General features: G+C 40.8%; 1 protein-coding gene across 2 annotated transcripts in view; it reads left to right on the top strand.

Annotated features, from left to right (window-relative positions):
* The window catches only part of FAT3 (FAT atypical cadherin 3), a 667,316-nt gene that overhangs the window by 532,015 nt on the left and 118,089 nt on the right, over positions 1 to 17,212 (top strand). For both annotated transcript variants that reach the window (XM_030828899.1, XM_030828900.1), the window contains 2 exons: positions 2,635 to 2,845; positions 11,797 to 11,936. In XM_030828899.1, coding sequence (XP_030684759.1) covers positions 2,635 to 2,845; positions 11,797 to 11,936 — 351 coding nt within the window. The remainder of the gene's footprint in view (positions 1 to 2,634; positions 2,846 to 11,796; positions 11,937 to 17,212) is intronic.

Raw genomic sequence — 17,212 nt, 5'->3', positions numbered from 1 at the left:
AATAAATCTTTAGGGTAAAAAGTGAAGCCACACAGCTGTGGAAGGGTTCTTTCTGGGAGGCAAGTGCAGGTGAGAACTCTTGCCTGTTTCATTGATATTCTTAAATGACGAGACAATTTCCTTTGGTTGTGTCCTGTCAGCATTTTCCCCCATTCCCAGGCCACAGCCTGTTTCACCACATACTCAACCACTCTTTCTGCAGCCCTAAATCATCCTCAAAGTGCTGAACATAGATGTAAACTAGAGGTAGGGGAACAGCAGGGCAACACATCCTACCCACCACTGAACATATCTCTCAACATGTCCCCAAGACTTCCCATAGAAAACAACTTTTGAAATTATCAACAATGTGATAGAGCATGGATATAGCTGTGTACATTGTTAGACACAAATCACAGTGATGTTTATTCCATAAAAACTGAAAAAGCTCAAGTATAAAGTGACTGAATTTTTTATTAAATTAGAAAAGTAAAAACAAGCATGGGCACCATCTCATGTAGAAACTTAAAGCTCCTGTATCTACAGTGTCAGTGTGCTCCCCCGACCCCAACCACTTTAGCCAGGTAGTACCTATTCCAGAAAGGCAGCTGGTATCTTTACAAGCAATGAGCATGGTCCAGGGTCCCAACAAGGGCGCGGTGGTTCGTGCCTGTCATCCCAGCACTTTGGGAGGCCGAGGCAGGCGGATCACTTAAGGTCAGGAGTTTGAGACCAGCCTGGCCAACATGGTAAAACCCTGTCTCTACCAAAAATATAAAAAATTAGCTGGGCATGATGGTGTGTGCCTGTAATCCCAGCTGCTGAGGAGGCTGAAGCAGGAGAATCGCTTGAACCCCGGAGGCAGAGGTTGCAGTGAGCCAAGACTGCGCCACTGCACTCCAGCCTGGGTGACAGCGCAAGACTCTGTTGCAAAAAAAAAAAAGTCGGTACCATCCACCACTCTTCTCTTTGTCTTTATCCTTCTCTGCTAGGTCTATCCTTTATTATTTTAAACGATGGCCTGAGTCCATTGATTTATCCTTTCTCTCCTATGGTCTAGACGTGGGCTCCTTGCTGTGCTCAGTTATGTGTCCAGAACAGTGGGCAGAGAAAAAAAATATAATAAAACACCAGCTCTGATCTACTGTTAGAAGCTCTGATGTGCTGTGTGCCATTGCAGCTGTGTGAGACTTGCAGTTTGGGAATCTTTGAGGACTGGATAGATTCAAGTGGATACTGTTGGTGTCCTGCCCAGATCCCATTCTCAGACTGCAAGTATTGGCTGTCAATGGCTCACAGCTGCCCTGTTCTCCAGAGAATCATCCTTGGATGATTCTTGGTGAAAGAGAGTCTACATTCCCAGCCTCCAGTCTAGCAGCCCACAGCCACTGGCTGACTGACACCCAGATGCAAAAGTCCGATCCCCTTGCCTCAAAGTGGATTCAATTCTGGTGCAATTAATGGTTCAGAGCTCCCCATGGGATCCCTCTGGTCAGCCAGGACCACATCCTGGTTTAACTCCTACCCTGCCCACCCTGATCTCTATTCTCTTTCTCTTGAGAGCACCTCCCCCCCAAAAAAAAAAATTTGTACTCAAATGCCTGTCTCAGCTCTGAGGGGAACCTGGCTTAAGACATGTATCCTCAAGTTTTCTCACCTCACAGGGAGTTTCTAGGGCAAAGCAATCATCCATGAACACATAGCATGAGGGTGCTATGCATTGTCACTGTTTCGAAAGGCTATAGCTATCAGTTATGTTCCTATAAATGTTATTTTTTAAACGTAATGCTTGAAAGTGCTCTTAAAAATTTATTTTTGTTTTTGTTTTGCTTTGGCTTTTGCTTCTTGGAGCTTTTGACCCTCCCATTTGAGTCCAGGGTTCACCTGGACTCTTCACCCTGCCCAGCTGGGCAGGGAGACTTGCTTCCTCAGCCCTTATATCAGCTAATTATGACCACAGAAGAGAGTCATTAGCCCTGTCCTCCCTTCCACGCTGCCTTCAGGGACTGTGCTACCAAGAGAGTTCTCTGTTACCTTTTTGCAGGTGGCAAAACTGAAGGGCCTCAAGGCAGCTAGCTCCAGGCTGCTCCCTTTCCCAGCCCACTCTGTCTTGCTCCTGGGATCCTGTGCTGCTATCAATCACATAGAGCAGAAGTGAGGAGCTGCAAAACACAACCACATACTGCAAAACACAACCCCACACACACGCATGCACACACACACTTCTGCACATATGATTCACACATATATAAGGTTTCACGATGCACTTTCTTCCCTTTCACATATCACTACCAGAGGCGAGGCTTAGGATCATGCTATCAGGAATCAAATTAGCTATTTCTATTCATGTAACTATTATTCAGGCCCACAAATCACCACAAACTGTAAGTGCAGCATTTGTCTTTCAAGGTCTCCATATCTGTAAAGTTGACTGCGGTCCAGAGAGCCTCTGGCAAACATGGTGCGAGGTCTACACATGACTGGGTTGTTCCCCTCCATTCCTAAGTCTTTACTCCCCAGACCTCTGCTCCTTTCTTCCCCTTGCTGACACTGTGTTGAAGATGGACTCTTGGCCCAGCAACATGAGTGACAGATCCAAACTCTACAACAATCAGAGTTCTGAGACATCTTTCTTTTCTCTCCCTGTGTGAGTAGATAAAGGCAGTGGACAATGGGCGCCCACAGAAATCCTCCACGGCCCGCCTCCATATTGAATGGATTAAGAAACCACCCCCTTCGCCTATACCATTGACCTTCGATGAGCCATTTTATAACTTCACAGTCATGGAAAGTGATAGAGTGACTGAAATTGTAGGGGTGGTGTCTGTGCAGCCAGCTAACACCCCTCTGTGGTTTGACATAGTTGGTAAGTTCGAGTCTTACAGAGCAGTATCGTTCAATGTAATAATTGACTGAAGCAACTAGAGAAAAAAAAAAAAGAAAGCAAGCAAAAAACTAACAATTAGTGCCAAGATTAAAAGATGTATAGTGCTGGAATGCAAAAGAGCCAGTAAAATGAATAATCGACCTGTGCTTTCGTTCCAACTCTGTAGCTAAGCTGAACCGAAAGTGCTCTCTGGCTGGATTTTCCATAGTACGTTATTTACTGCAATCTTAATGTCTTTCTGTGTGTCATTTAAATTCTATTGTCACACTTGGCTAATCTCATTTCTAAATGTATTGATGGTACTAGACTTGCTGTCCTTCATTTCTCTCTTTTTCTTCACCTTTTTTCTGCATTCTGTTCTTTTTTTTTTCTGCTCCCGACTGCCCTGCTTCAAGGTGGCAAGCATGCTCGAGAGATGTTCTATATTCTACAGACAGCTTGTGGGCAGAACTGTTCAACAGAAGGTACCCTTAGTGCAAACACATTTGCTAAAATACAGCTATCCAATCTGCCTTTTACGGTTTTTTTTTTTAAAGCAAATTGAATTACATCTTTCATAACTGCCTGTGACAGGCTGAAGTGCAGCCCACAGATTTCATATATGCCTCTAACAGCTATTGCATTATTCGTATCCAATGACTTCTTTGTTTGAGGTTTGATAGAGTTTGGATTTTGTGGGGGGGGGGTTATTTTGACTTTTATTTCTTTGCTTTTGAGGTATGTGGGCTTTTTGTTGTTTTGTTTTTATCTTTTTGTAGGTTGGTTTATTTAACTGGGCCTTTTCCAATGGAAAAAGAAATTAAAATGTATTCCAGCCCCTCTGTTTTGCAGCAGTAGTACCATTCATGCACCAAAAGCCCCATCAGGAGACTCCCCTGGCTGTCGTCCACAAGAGGAAGGGCAGGAAATGGAACCTAGATATATAGTCAGTCAGCCTCCCCTGCAAGCCGAATAGAGGAAGCAGATGGCAGCATGCAGGATAGACCCTGGGAGCCAACCTTTAAATTCCTTGAAAGAAAGCAAGCAAGCACGCCAGGCTGCAAAAGGAAAGGGCAAAACAGCCCTATGGCCCTTGACAAACCAGCAGGGAGAGGCGCTGGAGAGGAAATGAGTGCCGAGGACCAGGAAACAAAACAGGCTGTTGCTAAACAGAGGGGATAGTGTGTGTCGCCCAATCCGACGCTGGTTTGAGCTAAAGCTGACTTCCCACGCTTCTCTGTGGGAGGCAGGGAAACCAGGAGAGAGTTGGTCTGGGGGAATCATTTCCTTCCCCATTGCACTGCCTGGATAGGATGGGCAGGAACCTGCCTCTCCCCCCAGGAATGGCTGTACTTGGGAAAAGCATTTAGAAAGTTCCACAGCGGTTTTAACAAGGCACAGAAAAAGAATGCCCCATGGCCCGCAGTCAAACCTCTATAGAGAGTCCTCTGAACTTCCAAACAGCAAAGAGCTGTTTTCTACGTGTTTCATTTGATGATATGATGGTGGAACATTTTTGTTTTACTTACTTGGTATTAATCATGCCATCCTGTACATGGCCATCCTCACAGCAAGCTTTCACTTCTTTCTTCATTGCTACTCAGCATATTTGAAATGAAACTTCTTCTGATCCATGAAAGGGGTCTCCACTTCTTTATCTTCTCAGTAATTTTCAGCTCATTAAGATATTATCTGATGCAGTTTCTTCTTTCTTGGCACCACAAAGTGTTGCATGTAGTCATGGTCTGGTTTTCTGTACATTCACCTTTAATGATTTCTTCACTTCTACCCCCAGAGTCACAGAAGCTGCAATTCAGTTCTAACACGTGCCCTTAGTGCCAGGTCTCCAGAGACATGTGCAATAGTGATTTCTAGCCGGGCGCAGTGGCTCATGCCTGTAATCTCAACACTTTGGGAGGCTGAGGTGGGTGGATCACTTGAGGTCAGAAGTTCGAGACCAGCCTGTCCAACATGGCGATACCCCGTCTCTACTAAAAATACAAAAATTAGATGGCAGGCACCTGTAATCCCAGATACTAGGGAGGCTGAGGCAGGAGAATCGCTTGAACCCGGGAGGTGGAGGTTGCAGTGAGCCAAGATTACATCACTGTACTCCAGCAGCCTGGGCAACAGAGCAAGACTCTGCCAAAAAAAAAAAAAAAAAAAAAAAAAAAAAAGCCTAAAGGAGATTGCAGCAGAAACCGAATAGGCAACAGAATGTCTAGTGTGCTGTCCTGAGATTAGATGAATTGCCCTTTCTCATCAGCCACTGATTTTTCTCCTCCTCCTTGAACACTCCAGTTTCCAAGCACCTCTACAGCCTGAAAGTGTCACATCTCTCCCTGGCATGATCTGTGCACTCAACCTGCTGACCCATAGTACATCCCACCTACCACCCATGTGCCCTGGGATGCCCTCACTTATACTCTGCTTTTGAAATCCTACTGGCATGCCTTTCTGTAATGGTCAGTCTCACCAGCTGCCTGACCCTAGTTATCCAGGTCAGGCTTGCAACTCTTCCATCATTCCTGCATGTGTGTGTGTGACTGTCTGTAGGTAAGCATGCCTAGCAGTACTGCATGTAACCTGATTTGCAAGTTTCTCATGTCAGCATGATGAGTGTTGCTGTGTGTTTTCATTTGTGCTTATCCTGTCTCCACTCTTAACCCCTGTGGTTAAGGTCTATGTGTCCTCATTCCTACCTCCTGCCAAAACCTCTGTTGCTACCAACCCAGGATGAGTGGAATAAACTATGGTGAGTGATGGAGATACCCCAGGCAGCCACTATGCTAACCTTACTGATGCCTCATGGAACCTACTCAGAGTCAGTGTGACCTTCCACTGTGCTATCGGCCACAGCAACCTACACACTATGCACCTTTGACAAAATAGAAACATCACTGGTCCAAGAAGAGAGAGGCAGTTTACAGATGAGAGCTCTCCCTGGAAGGAGTCCCTTTAAGCTACCTTAAATATAGAACCAGGATCCATCATCAAGAACATGGCATCAGTTTTCATGTTTCTTCGTTGGTGTATTTCTAAATGCTACAGTTTTCCTAGAGACTGCCTTCAGTTTCAGTGCACTTGTAGGTCTCTGAATGAGGACCTACAGGGTTGTCCCTCTGGTCTGGATGCTTCCATCACAGAGATTTCACTGTAAATCAGGTAACATCTAGCCAAGCTTCTTTTCCAAATTGAACTTACTGGGCCAGATGCCCAAACAGAACATGATTTTATTTCCATCCCCACATCCAGCCAACAACATATTGAAACACCAAATCTTTATTTCAGCGTAGAAGTAAAATCCTTTTCCCAGGTGCTGGTTGCTTCAGTATCGATATGGTCCGCGTTCCACCAAATCCTCCTTTTGAAAATCTTTCTAATCCATCACAGTCATTTTTTCTCAATCTGCTGACAACATCTTTCCCCTTCTCTAAATACCTATTGTTTCCTTTATAATATTCAGATGTTTTCTTCTTGCTCTCAAGATTTCTTGCTTATTTATCTTCGGCCATGGAAACTCTCAACTCTCTGTTCCCTTCCTCCTTATCTAAGCATCTTTTTTGGCCAAGCTAACACACAGAGGAAAGAGGGAACAATGCGCCTCAATGCTTAAGAAACATAGCAGTGAATGCCTGGAATAGGCACTAGGTATGTAATATCAGCATGGATCTGAAATGAGGTCTCAGGTATAACTATGGGCCTTGCCTGAGTAAATACTCTATGACTCTTCCAAGGGAGTGAGGATTTGGCTCCATTATAGACCTAGTGCTTGCAGACACCTAAAGAGACACTGAGTTAAAGAGAAGACATCATCTTGGCCTGACACTTACAGCTTACTAATGCTATAACTAATAAATTCTCATTAAGTGAGCAAAAATAGTGTTTCAGCATGCTTTTCCCCTGAGAGTAAAGTTGCCCCATTTCTGCATTTCCAAATCTACCCAATTCTTGCTTAACTGCATTTCTTTGCCTCCCACCATGATATGAATTCACAAAAGCTGGGTAGCGAGCAAGATTTTGTTTCCAAGCCTGGACCCTTGCATCGAGGATCTGTCACACACTTTCTTGTGCCTCCAAGGAGACCACTGCTTACAATGTTATGCAGTGAGACTTTTCAGCTTCCAGAAACAGAAGCCCTACTTGTAACTGAGTTAAGAAAGCTGTAATTAAAAGGAAACATAATAAAGTTCAGCTGTTCTGTGTTTAAACAGCCCAACGCACAGCATGTTCCTTCTCTGTGTTAAACGGGAAAGAAAGTGAAGGGAACACAAATAACCCATAATCCTTTGTGGCTTTATCACATATCTTCACACTTCTCAGGGGACTATGATTTCAACTCCACAGCTCCTTGATTTACAGACTCTCTAATGTGCATGCAATCTGGTTCACAGTTCAGTCCCTGCATCTTTATTCTGTTGGCAAATATTTGAATAGAGAAGGCCACCTTTATTACACACCTCAGACAGTTCCTCTTTACCTGCAGATGGATGGGTTGGTGCTGTCACCCATTTTTTAGCTTTTCACCTGACTTAAGCTAGTAAAATAGTTTTCTTTGTAAATAGTAAGCACCTAAAATATCTTTCTTTATCTCGCCTACTGTAAGGCTGCTCTTTGAAAATGATTCTCTGTTGGTGAGTGATAGCACGTAGTTCCAACTCCAGTTGAAATGTCTTTCTGTGTTGCAGGAAGGCTGCTTTGACCCTTCATTTGTCATAGGTTCCTTCAAACTTTGGGCTCCAGGCTGCTGCTGTGTCATAAGCTTTTGCCTGTCGTTCTTGAACCTTGTCCCCAGTGGAGCCATCGCTTATTTAGAGATGAATGAAGTAGGCCCGTTGAAGTCTCTGGTAGGACTAGCAGCAGCCTTGTTCTTCAACTAGAACTTGGACACCTCTGGGTCTTCCCTAATCAGGTGGCTGTATTTCTCTAACAAAAGACTCTTACCCAGTGATATAGAGAGAAACCATATTCATATGTCATTTCTATTACAGCTGCTCCTGCATCAGGGTGGCCCTTGCTCCAAGTCATTCAACTGACATCAAACACTTCATTTCCCCTATTCTGCCCATTTTCCCTAATTTGATCCCAAATAACCCTCTCATTTTTCCATAGCAACAGTCTGGTCCATAGGAGTACATCTGAAAAAACTTCAGGAAAATAAGAAGCAGCCTAGAAACACTTCATATACTATTAATAGTTTTAAGAAAATGAATTTTAAACTCGATTCTAGAAGAGATTTTCTTTCCAGCCACTTTTTCCTGACCTCCACTTGGTGTCCCCTGTCTTCCAAGTAAATATCCTTTTCAGCCAGGTACTGTGCTTGCTTTCATTTCAAGGCAGAAAATTAGGGGAAAACGGTAATTGGCGTTTAGCATTTTCAACATCAAATCGTAACTGGTGTTCAGCATTTTTTCTTAAGTTCAGTGTACATGCTGAACCTGAATCAACAGCTTGTGCACAACTCCCTGAATTCATTGAGATTCGGCAGCTCCGTATTCTGGAAGCTGCTCACATAACACCTTCCCCTTGGTGACAACTAGATGTGGGTTGATATTTTTACAATTATATGTGGAGTGGGAAAGAATCATATGCTAGGGGAGGGACCTGGAAGCTCTCTAAAGGGGAAGCTGTGTGATTCTCACCATTGGGTGTCTTTATGGAGGGACAGAGGTGCTTCATACCCTTCTTTAAAGAAAAACTAGACTGAATCATGGCCCAGTGCTCCAATGCCCAGCATATTTAAGCAGTAGCTGCTGGCTCAAAATATTTCCATTTATGTCCCATCTTTAAAGCCTTTTGGGACATTCCTACTTGGGATGTTTAACTTTAGAATCCAATAGAAATCCATTGTGCCTCATCTGCTCTTTGTTTACTCTATTACACCTGTCTTGACCGAAAATGGTCAAAGAGACACGTCCCTGATGTGAATTATCTGTTATGTGGGCTGTTCACAACCTCGCTTTTAACCATCTCTGCCGCACACCCCTGCAGCAACGCTCAGGCTGTGGCTTTTCTAATTTCCCACTTTGTTGAAACTCAGACCAGCTCTGCGGTGTCCTCCCTCCTCCCCGCCTTTTGTTGAGCCTAACGCTGCTGCACCGAACACACTCTGGCTTTGCATGTTCTGTTACTGGCTCTGAGGAAGCACACCTTGTTTAAGCGGAATGCTGCTAGTGAAAATGGACTCCTTGCATTTGATATTCTCACCCTGGACGATTTGGACCTGGTTTCCTATGAAAATGAAATCACTTTCAGGCTAAAAAGGAGCCTGAAAAATGAGACCTGGGGGAGAGATATGGAGTCGTTTATGAAATGGGATGCTTAAGTGGTAGGTTATTAAATTGTGTGAGGGTTGATGGTAAACTGCTGGTCTAGATTCTGTGTCCCTTGTCAGAAATTCATTTTAAAACTCATGGAAGATTTTGTTTTACATTAAATCTTAGTTTAACTAGGAGGAAATGTCCTGGAAATGAGTGTCCGAGGCTGCTAGCTATATTGGTAAACTAAGAGACATTGTTTGTAGGCTCTCTTTCAAGTGCTCGTGGCTCTGCTCTTGGTCTATCTCCTCTGTCCCTTTAGAGGTTTCTGTTCTAAAGAATTTGAGGGAGATATACACATACACATACACACACAAATACATATATGAACACACACAGGAAGAGAGAGAACTGTAAAAAAAATACCCATAAAATTAGCCAAAAATGTTATTTGATATAAAAAACGACTAAGAAAAAGCACACACTCTATATGCCATATGTAAATGTTATACCACTAAACACGTGAGATGATTATGTATTTTTGTACAGGGCCCTGGGGAAAATGTGAGTCAAATTCAGTGAGAGAGAGCAAGTTGGACTGCCCCATTTAAACAGTAACTCAAACTGGAATCTATGCTTGCTGGTTCTCTAAATTTTATTTGTAATCATCTTTAAACTGGAACAAACTAAAGTTTTATAATTTGCATAATCTTTATTTTGACTTGACTAACACATTTTCACATTTTAAAATAATCAACATTAGAGGATGACTCCTTCTCCCACCTCCAAATAATATCATGGCCCAAAGATTTAAGAAAGTTAACATTTTGGTAAAGAAAACATTCTAAATGTGATTTAAAATGGGATTTAATATCCACTAGAAACAACCTGAGAACTTACATTCTCATCTTTCCTTCCATACAGGACTTATGAGGCAATTTTATGTCCTTTCTTTGAAAGTTTCCATGGCAAATTTTTTCTCAGAATGTACCGCTTAATAGCAAATGATCATGTTTTTTTTTTCTTTTGCTCTTGAAGATGGTTCTTCAAGACACTCAAATCAGCCTTCCATTTTATTTCATGTTGTTATCAACATGAAACATTCCCTTTGAATAAGAAATGGTGACCTAAGGCTTGCTTCCCTTTTCAGCCTAGACTCCGCCCTCTCTCCTTATCCTATCTTCAAACAATTTTTTTGGAGTTAATATTTAGTGCTCCTCATCAGATCAATTAAAGATATTAATTGGAAGACGAGTCTGTTTTTAGATGAAATTTTTAAAAAAGTATATAATCTCCAAGCAATTCTCTGATACTCTCATATCTCCATAACTTTAATTAAACGTCAAGGGCAATTATATTCTCTCTTGCAACTAAATAATCTTAAGTGTATATGACAGCTGCAAGCAGTAAGTATTTGAAATATATATATGGCCAGGTTTTTTTTAAGTAAACCATATTATTTATTCCATGTCATTGTACATCATATTCTAGTAATTCAGGTAAAATTCTCATTCCCTTAGCTGAATATTCATAATTGTTATATAAAAGTAATATATTGTTCATTGATCAGCAAAATGAAATGCAAAGAATGTGGAATGTAAAAATAAACCAAAGTTAGTTTTCTAAAATATGAAATTCAATAAGTACATTGCCCTATATGCTGTAGTTAAATAAAATTACTGTCTGAGAACAAAATCAACACCATGAAATTTCAGGCCAAAATAAATAGAGCTTGTGAACATACACTCATGCTTAATTAAAATTGTTCCAGCATACATACCATTATTTTTCTCCCCCTCAAAAAAATCTTTCATTTTGGGAAGATTATAAACCACACTTTGGTTCCCAGAGGTGGAAACATCAGCAGTGATTTCAACAATGGCAGTGTTGTCTTAAGCAAATCACTCACAGACTGTGAGTTATATGTGGCCAGGGGGTTGAGGGGAAAGTAAAGTTTTCTAAACTTTCATGTAAATTGTTTTGTAATTTGGTATTATATAAGCTGATGTTTTCTTCTACTTCTTTCCCAATTTTATTTTGTGACTCTCCCTAGGCTTTCTGCCTTTTTAGGAGAAAATTAATTTACACTACCAAGATGGCAAAATAAGTATTTCTATAAATATCCCAGCTTGCAGATATAGAATTTTTAATATGAAAATTTTTTTGCTTTTTTTTACTGTTTAGAATTCATAATTTTATTTCTGACATTTAATTAAGGGAATCTGAATTCTAGCAGCCAAATGTTTACCATCAATCCTGGAAGAGACTTTAAATGTCTACTCATTCTATTAATAATAATTGGACTATTTATTTACTTGGAATTTAATCTACTTTGGAAAAAACAAAAAGATCTACAAATTTCTAATGCAGAAGCCACAAGAGGTTGAAGGGCCTTTAGGTTACTAAATATTTAATGGAGTCAGTTTATGCTTCACTACTCTAACATTACTGCTGAGGTTTTCCTTTGCACTACATTCCTTTTTCGTGACATTTGTTATGCATTGTAGAGGCTGTGTTTTGAACTATGAATCAAGTTAGAAATAAAGAAGTCCCATTTAAGATGTACAAAATTGAGCCATAGAGATGCCTGTCAAAAAAAATTTCTGTATAAGAGCTCCCGTTAAAGATACATGATATAATACATGTAATAAGTTATCAGATTTTGCTAATTTCATGTTTCTGTGAAATCATCAGGGGGGAATTTTGACAGCGCTTTTGATGCAGAGAAGGGTGTTGGGACAATTGTCATCGCAAAACCTTTGGATGCAGAGCAGAGGTCCATCTATAATATGAGTGTGGAAGTCACCGATGGGACAAACGTTGCTGTTACTCAGGTGAGATGTTAAATTACTGAATAGCAGGAATGCTGAAAGAGCTGCCAAAGTCAGGGGTGCAAGCAATGAAAAAAAATGTAATGGAAGTAGTAAATTATGTCCATGGTCTTCTAGTGTTTAAAAAAATCATTTTCAAGAACAAGTGAGAAAAGGGATTCTATACATGATATCATAGGACTTAGCTGCCGCTTTCAAGAAGTTGTAATTGATCATGCATGGAAAAGTGATGCATGTTTGTTTCCTGATCATCTACTGTAGATTTATCTGTTTGACAATAAAGTCAACTTTCCTTGAATTTACAAAGAGGAGGACATCTATATTGCTTGAGTTAACACACCATGTTATTCTTTACCTCCTCATTTTTTTTAGTCACAGAAAGTTATAGCTAAAGAATATCTAAGAGTCCAAATTCATTTATAGACTTAGATAAGCTAAGTGATGTATCCAAGGTCACACAGCCTTAGTAAAGAAAAAGTACTGGGATCTAAGTGTCCTGACTCTCTTCTGCCATTCTAGCCTCTTTATCCTTGCTGTCTGTATAGTAGAATCCCCTGGTTGTGGGGAGAGGTTAAAAACACCCATGGCTGGACCCCAGCTACAGAAATCCTATGTGATTCTGACATGCAGCCAGGGTCGAGGACCACTCCTTATACTTTGCAAACTGAGCACATGTGAAAGGGCATTGAAAGCAGGAGGAAAAGAAAATATTTGGGCTTCTCATGTGGCTCAGTACATCTTTCTGAGACTAGTACAATGTTAGATAACAATATGAGGCAGACTTGTACTAAATATGAGAAGTTTTTTTGTCTTATTTTTTAGCACCAGACACCTAGGCCAGTTATGGCAGAGAGCTGGCACATATGCATATGCTGTAACCCCTCTCTTAGTCCCTGCTGCGCTCTGAGGTTCCCCTAACCCCAGAAGGCATCACTAATTCATCAAGGCCCATTTTTCTGCTGAGCCCAGATGTGTCCTTAGAATCTTTCTGAACACAATGCTTCAGGTGGTGAAAATGAAATTTTTGCCAACCCTGAAGCAAGCAAGTCTTGATTCATCTTAAATATGATGTAAGCATTTGCAACTATGTTGTTTTAAAAAGGAGAGAGGATGAATATTTCATGTGTTTGCCTAGCCAGCTGCCTCTTAGTTTGAGACGATTTGAAAAATATAATGCAACTCTTTCCTTTGAATCTGTTTATAATCATAGAATGGTAGAATTTGAAGAAAACAATAGAGTTCACTTTAGTACAACTCCTTTACTTTTCATTTGAATAAACTGAAACCTTAGAAAGGGGAAGTGACTTGCATATAATATGGCAGCCAATGTGAGACAATTTCTGATCCTCCAACCTGTGTCCTTTCCCAGTAACTAGGATGATCATATGACTCTGTTTGCCTTAAAGAGTCCCATTTATGTCTGTGGCATTGGCATAATTATTCTCCTTCCCTTAACTGACTATTCATAATTGTTATATAAAAGTAATATATTGTTCATTGATCAGCAAAATGAAATGCAAAGAATGTGGAATGTAAAAATAAACCAAAATTAGTTTTCTAAAATATGAAATTCAATAAATACAGCCAAAGAAATCCTATGTGATTCTGACATGCAGCCAGGGTCGAGGACCCCATTAACTCTCAAAATTACCCCATTTGGGACAATAAATTATATGGTCACCCTGTCGAAAACCATACTGTTTCAGGGTATTTTCAAGGCTAACATATAGACACATGGAAAGAACCCATGGCTGAGGTGTTACGAAAACCACCCAGTCCAAAAGCGTGCCCCCAAAGACTAATACAAAACAACCCACCTGCTGTATTGCTGTCTTAAGTGTTAATTCATTTTAAATGTGAATTTAAGTTTTAAAAATTAGCCTTGTCTTAGCATATTCAACCTTGCCTTTTTAGTGCCACTTAAAAACATAAGACATATTTGAGTAAAATACAAATAAAGCATGAAACCATATTTATTTCCAGACTTTTCTCCAGAGTTTCATACCAGTTGAATTAAATGGTATTCCATGTGCCCAGAATACCATTATGGATATTTTAAAAATTGAATATTTTTAGAACAAGTGAATGAATAGTAGATACATATTCAGCAGAGTCTATGCAGCAGATATGCTGGATCTCCAAAGCACAAAACTGATTCATGTTAACAACAACAAAAATTATCAATGATACTTTTACTTTAGAATTGTATTAGAACTAGATGAGAAATCATTTAACAGCATTTGTTCCACAAATATCTTTAGAGTTCATACCATGGGCTAGGAGCAGTTCTAGATGCTAAGTACTAAGGTCATAGTGATTCAGAGTTTTAAATCCAGGTGACTGACACGTACTCATTTTTTTCAAGTTAATATGGAAACATGTATTACAAGACTTTGAATGTACACACTCTTTGAGTCCTGTTTTTGTTTATTTTATTTGTGACTAGTATACAGTTAGGCTTATCTCCAGGGCTGTTTAGAAGGAGTTAGAGAATTAGGTGAACTTTGAGGCAACTTTTGGTAGGGCCAAGATAAGGAAGTTAATAAAGGGTGCCAAGAGATTTTCTTGTCAAAAGCCTTCAAGTCACTCTGTGTCTCCAGAGTCATGACCTTTTTATGAAGTGGGAACTAAGAGTTTCCAAAGTACATACTTGTATGTCATTGGTATTGCCATCAGGAAGTCATTACTCTGTCTACTGAGCTATCTTAGGGCCTGACCACCTCACCAGCCCCTGCCAATCCAGGCCTCTGTCACATTTACCACGGCTTTCCCAGCGGTGGTGGTGGGAGTGCTTCTCTGAATTAGTCAGCACTCTCCGTGTCAAGAACACTTTCGCAAAAGGACATTTTGGGGAATAAAAGGCATTCTGGATTTCTTTTAGAAACCATGAAAGCATGTTCCCGTACATGACCCTGGGCAACTTAATGATTCTACCATCAAACAGATAACCTTCACCATATAACTAAATAAATGTCCTGTAGCCCCAAAACACCTGTTCAGTTTTCCTTTGGGAACTCTTCTCTGCTTTGTTCATTTGGAATCATAAAACATGATATGACATGGGCTTCAAGTCATCTATAAACAACATGTTGAACTTGGCTTCACAAATGTCAAATAAATCAGATCCTCAGTGATTCTGTGTCTACATGAAAACACTTACCTCACCCTCAGTTTTGTCCTATTCTCCCAACTCTCTCAGGATTCATGTACCTCAGAGCTACAATATCTAATGACAAAATCCTTTTCTTTCCTGAGATTCCTTAGTGTGAGCACAAAACATAAGAAGGTCCTGTGAGTTTCAAGTTGTAAAGATTCCAATGAACTAAATGCAAGAATAAAGCATCCCAACACTGACAAAAACCTCCTAGCAAGATGGACAAGGGCCTCTGGATAAACTAGTTCTTTATTTTGTAGGGGATATTATTATACTTTTTATAATACAATGTTAGTATTTGGCAACATGGGCTTTGTGGCTGGTAATTTTGCATCCCAATCTCAACTCTGTCACGAAACAGATGAGTCACCTCAAGCAAGCCACCTAACTTCTCCGCACCCTAGTCTTCTTGTTTGGGGCTGCCAATACCTACAACCTGGGAGTTGCTATGAGGATTACATGAGTTTATGAATGCAGCATTATCAGCATGAGGTCTAAATGTAATAAGAATTCAGTTAATACTAGCTACTGCTGCTATTATTATTATTCCTATCACCTGTTAACTTCTCTGAGGCAAACGTGGGCTTTGCCTCACATGTTGCTGTGAGAAATGAGTCGATGTTGGATCTTTTACTTCATCAGAGCCCTGTCTCTGATGAAGTGGAAGATCCAGTGGCTGCATCCCCGTCCTTTAGTGAGGACTGTTCTGGATACTTTCTGACTTGTCCTGGGGTGGAAAGTGCAAGACAGTGCCTTAGGGCACTCTCAGTGCACATGAGGTAGAATTTGTTAAGGGCTATGTGGCCACACCAGGCCAAAGGTATCTTAGTGGGCTTTTCCCAGTTCCTCATGTGCCATCCCAGGATGGCAGCCTTTGGTGGCTCTTTGATAGTCTTCTCTTTGCCTAAAACCAACCGGCATTTTTTAGTGCTTGCCATGTCCCCAGAATTATCCCAAGTTTTAAAACCTTGCCCATTCTCTACACTACTAATGTTGTGGAATGATAGCAGATAGTGCATGAACTGGCACCAGATTTAGCATTTCCCTGGACCAAAGAATGACTAATGTTCACTGGAGTGATTTTAAACCAGTACCCTGATGCCTTCTTATCCAGACCCCTGCCCCACTTCAAATCCTGCTGTCTCTAACAAACCTGTGCAAATCAGGACCTAATTGTACAAACAACTTAAACCTTCCAAAACAGTTTGAGTTCCTAAGAGGTGCTTGAAGCCCATGAACTTGTTAATAAATTTTGGCATGTGTATATGTTTTTCTATAGAGAAAGTCCATAATTTTCATCAGATGTTCAAATGGGTATGTGATCTAAAAATGGTTAAGATAAACTAACTCCTTAACACTTTTTTTTCAGCCAGTAACTCTACTTAAAAATTTCAACATGCAGCCCCTGACACTCCCTGGGAAACATATGCACACACCTGGGGGGATCATTGTCCTCTGAAGGCTCCCCAGCTCTGTCACTGGGCTGCCTGTTATCCATGGTGTTTCAAAGCACTATTGTTCTGGGTTAAGAAAGACTGTCCACCAAAGCCTTGGACAGCAAACAGGACATTAACTCTTTGAGAAATTTTTTTTTTTAAAAATAGGGAGATTCTGTGGGAGAAAGGGGTACTACCAGTCTTAAACATTACAAAAGTGTTCCTCATGTTAATGTCTTAGAAGTTCAGAGATGAGTGAGGATGTCTGAAGGGTGTCTGGCACAGGGGGATGAAAAGGTTGAGGGAATCAGTACTGTATCTGGTTGGAAAAGAGTTGAGGAATCACAAGGAGCATTGGCTGTTATGAGCAAGGGAGGAATAGAGAGTATCCAGGTGGAAACAGAGGCCCATAAGGAGCAGGAATAATGAAATGCCTGGGAGGATGGGGTTATCATCCATCCAAACATAAAGTAGCACTACAAAGCCATTTCAAGAGGAATTCTACCCATAGTGCCCAGACTGTGGTCTTTACATACCATTTACCATGGAAAGGAGTCAGGATTCCTCATAGAAATGGATAATTTCAGGGTTGGGGCATCTTTTCCAGCCTACTGGAATCATGGTAAAGCATGACAAGAGGAAACTTAAATGGATTTCCACCGATCAAAGATGGGATAATATGAACATCA

Source organism: Nomascus leucogenys, chromosome 15 (genome assembly GCF_006542625.1).
Source record: "Nomascus leucogenys isolate Asia chromosome 15, Asia_NLE_v1, whole genome shotgun sequence".
Lineage (NCBI taxonomy): Eukaryota > Metazoa > Chordata > Mammalia > Primates > Hylobatidae > Nomascus > Nomascus leucogenys.
Note: the sequence above shows the minus strand (reverse complement) of the source record. Positions and strands in the feature narration are given on the sequence as shown.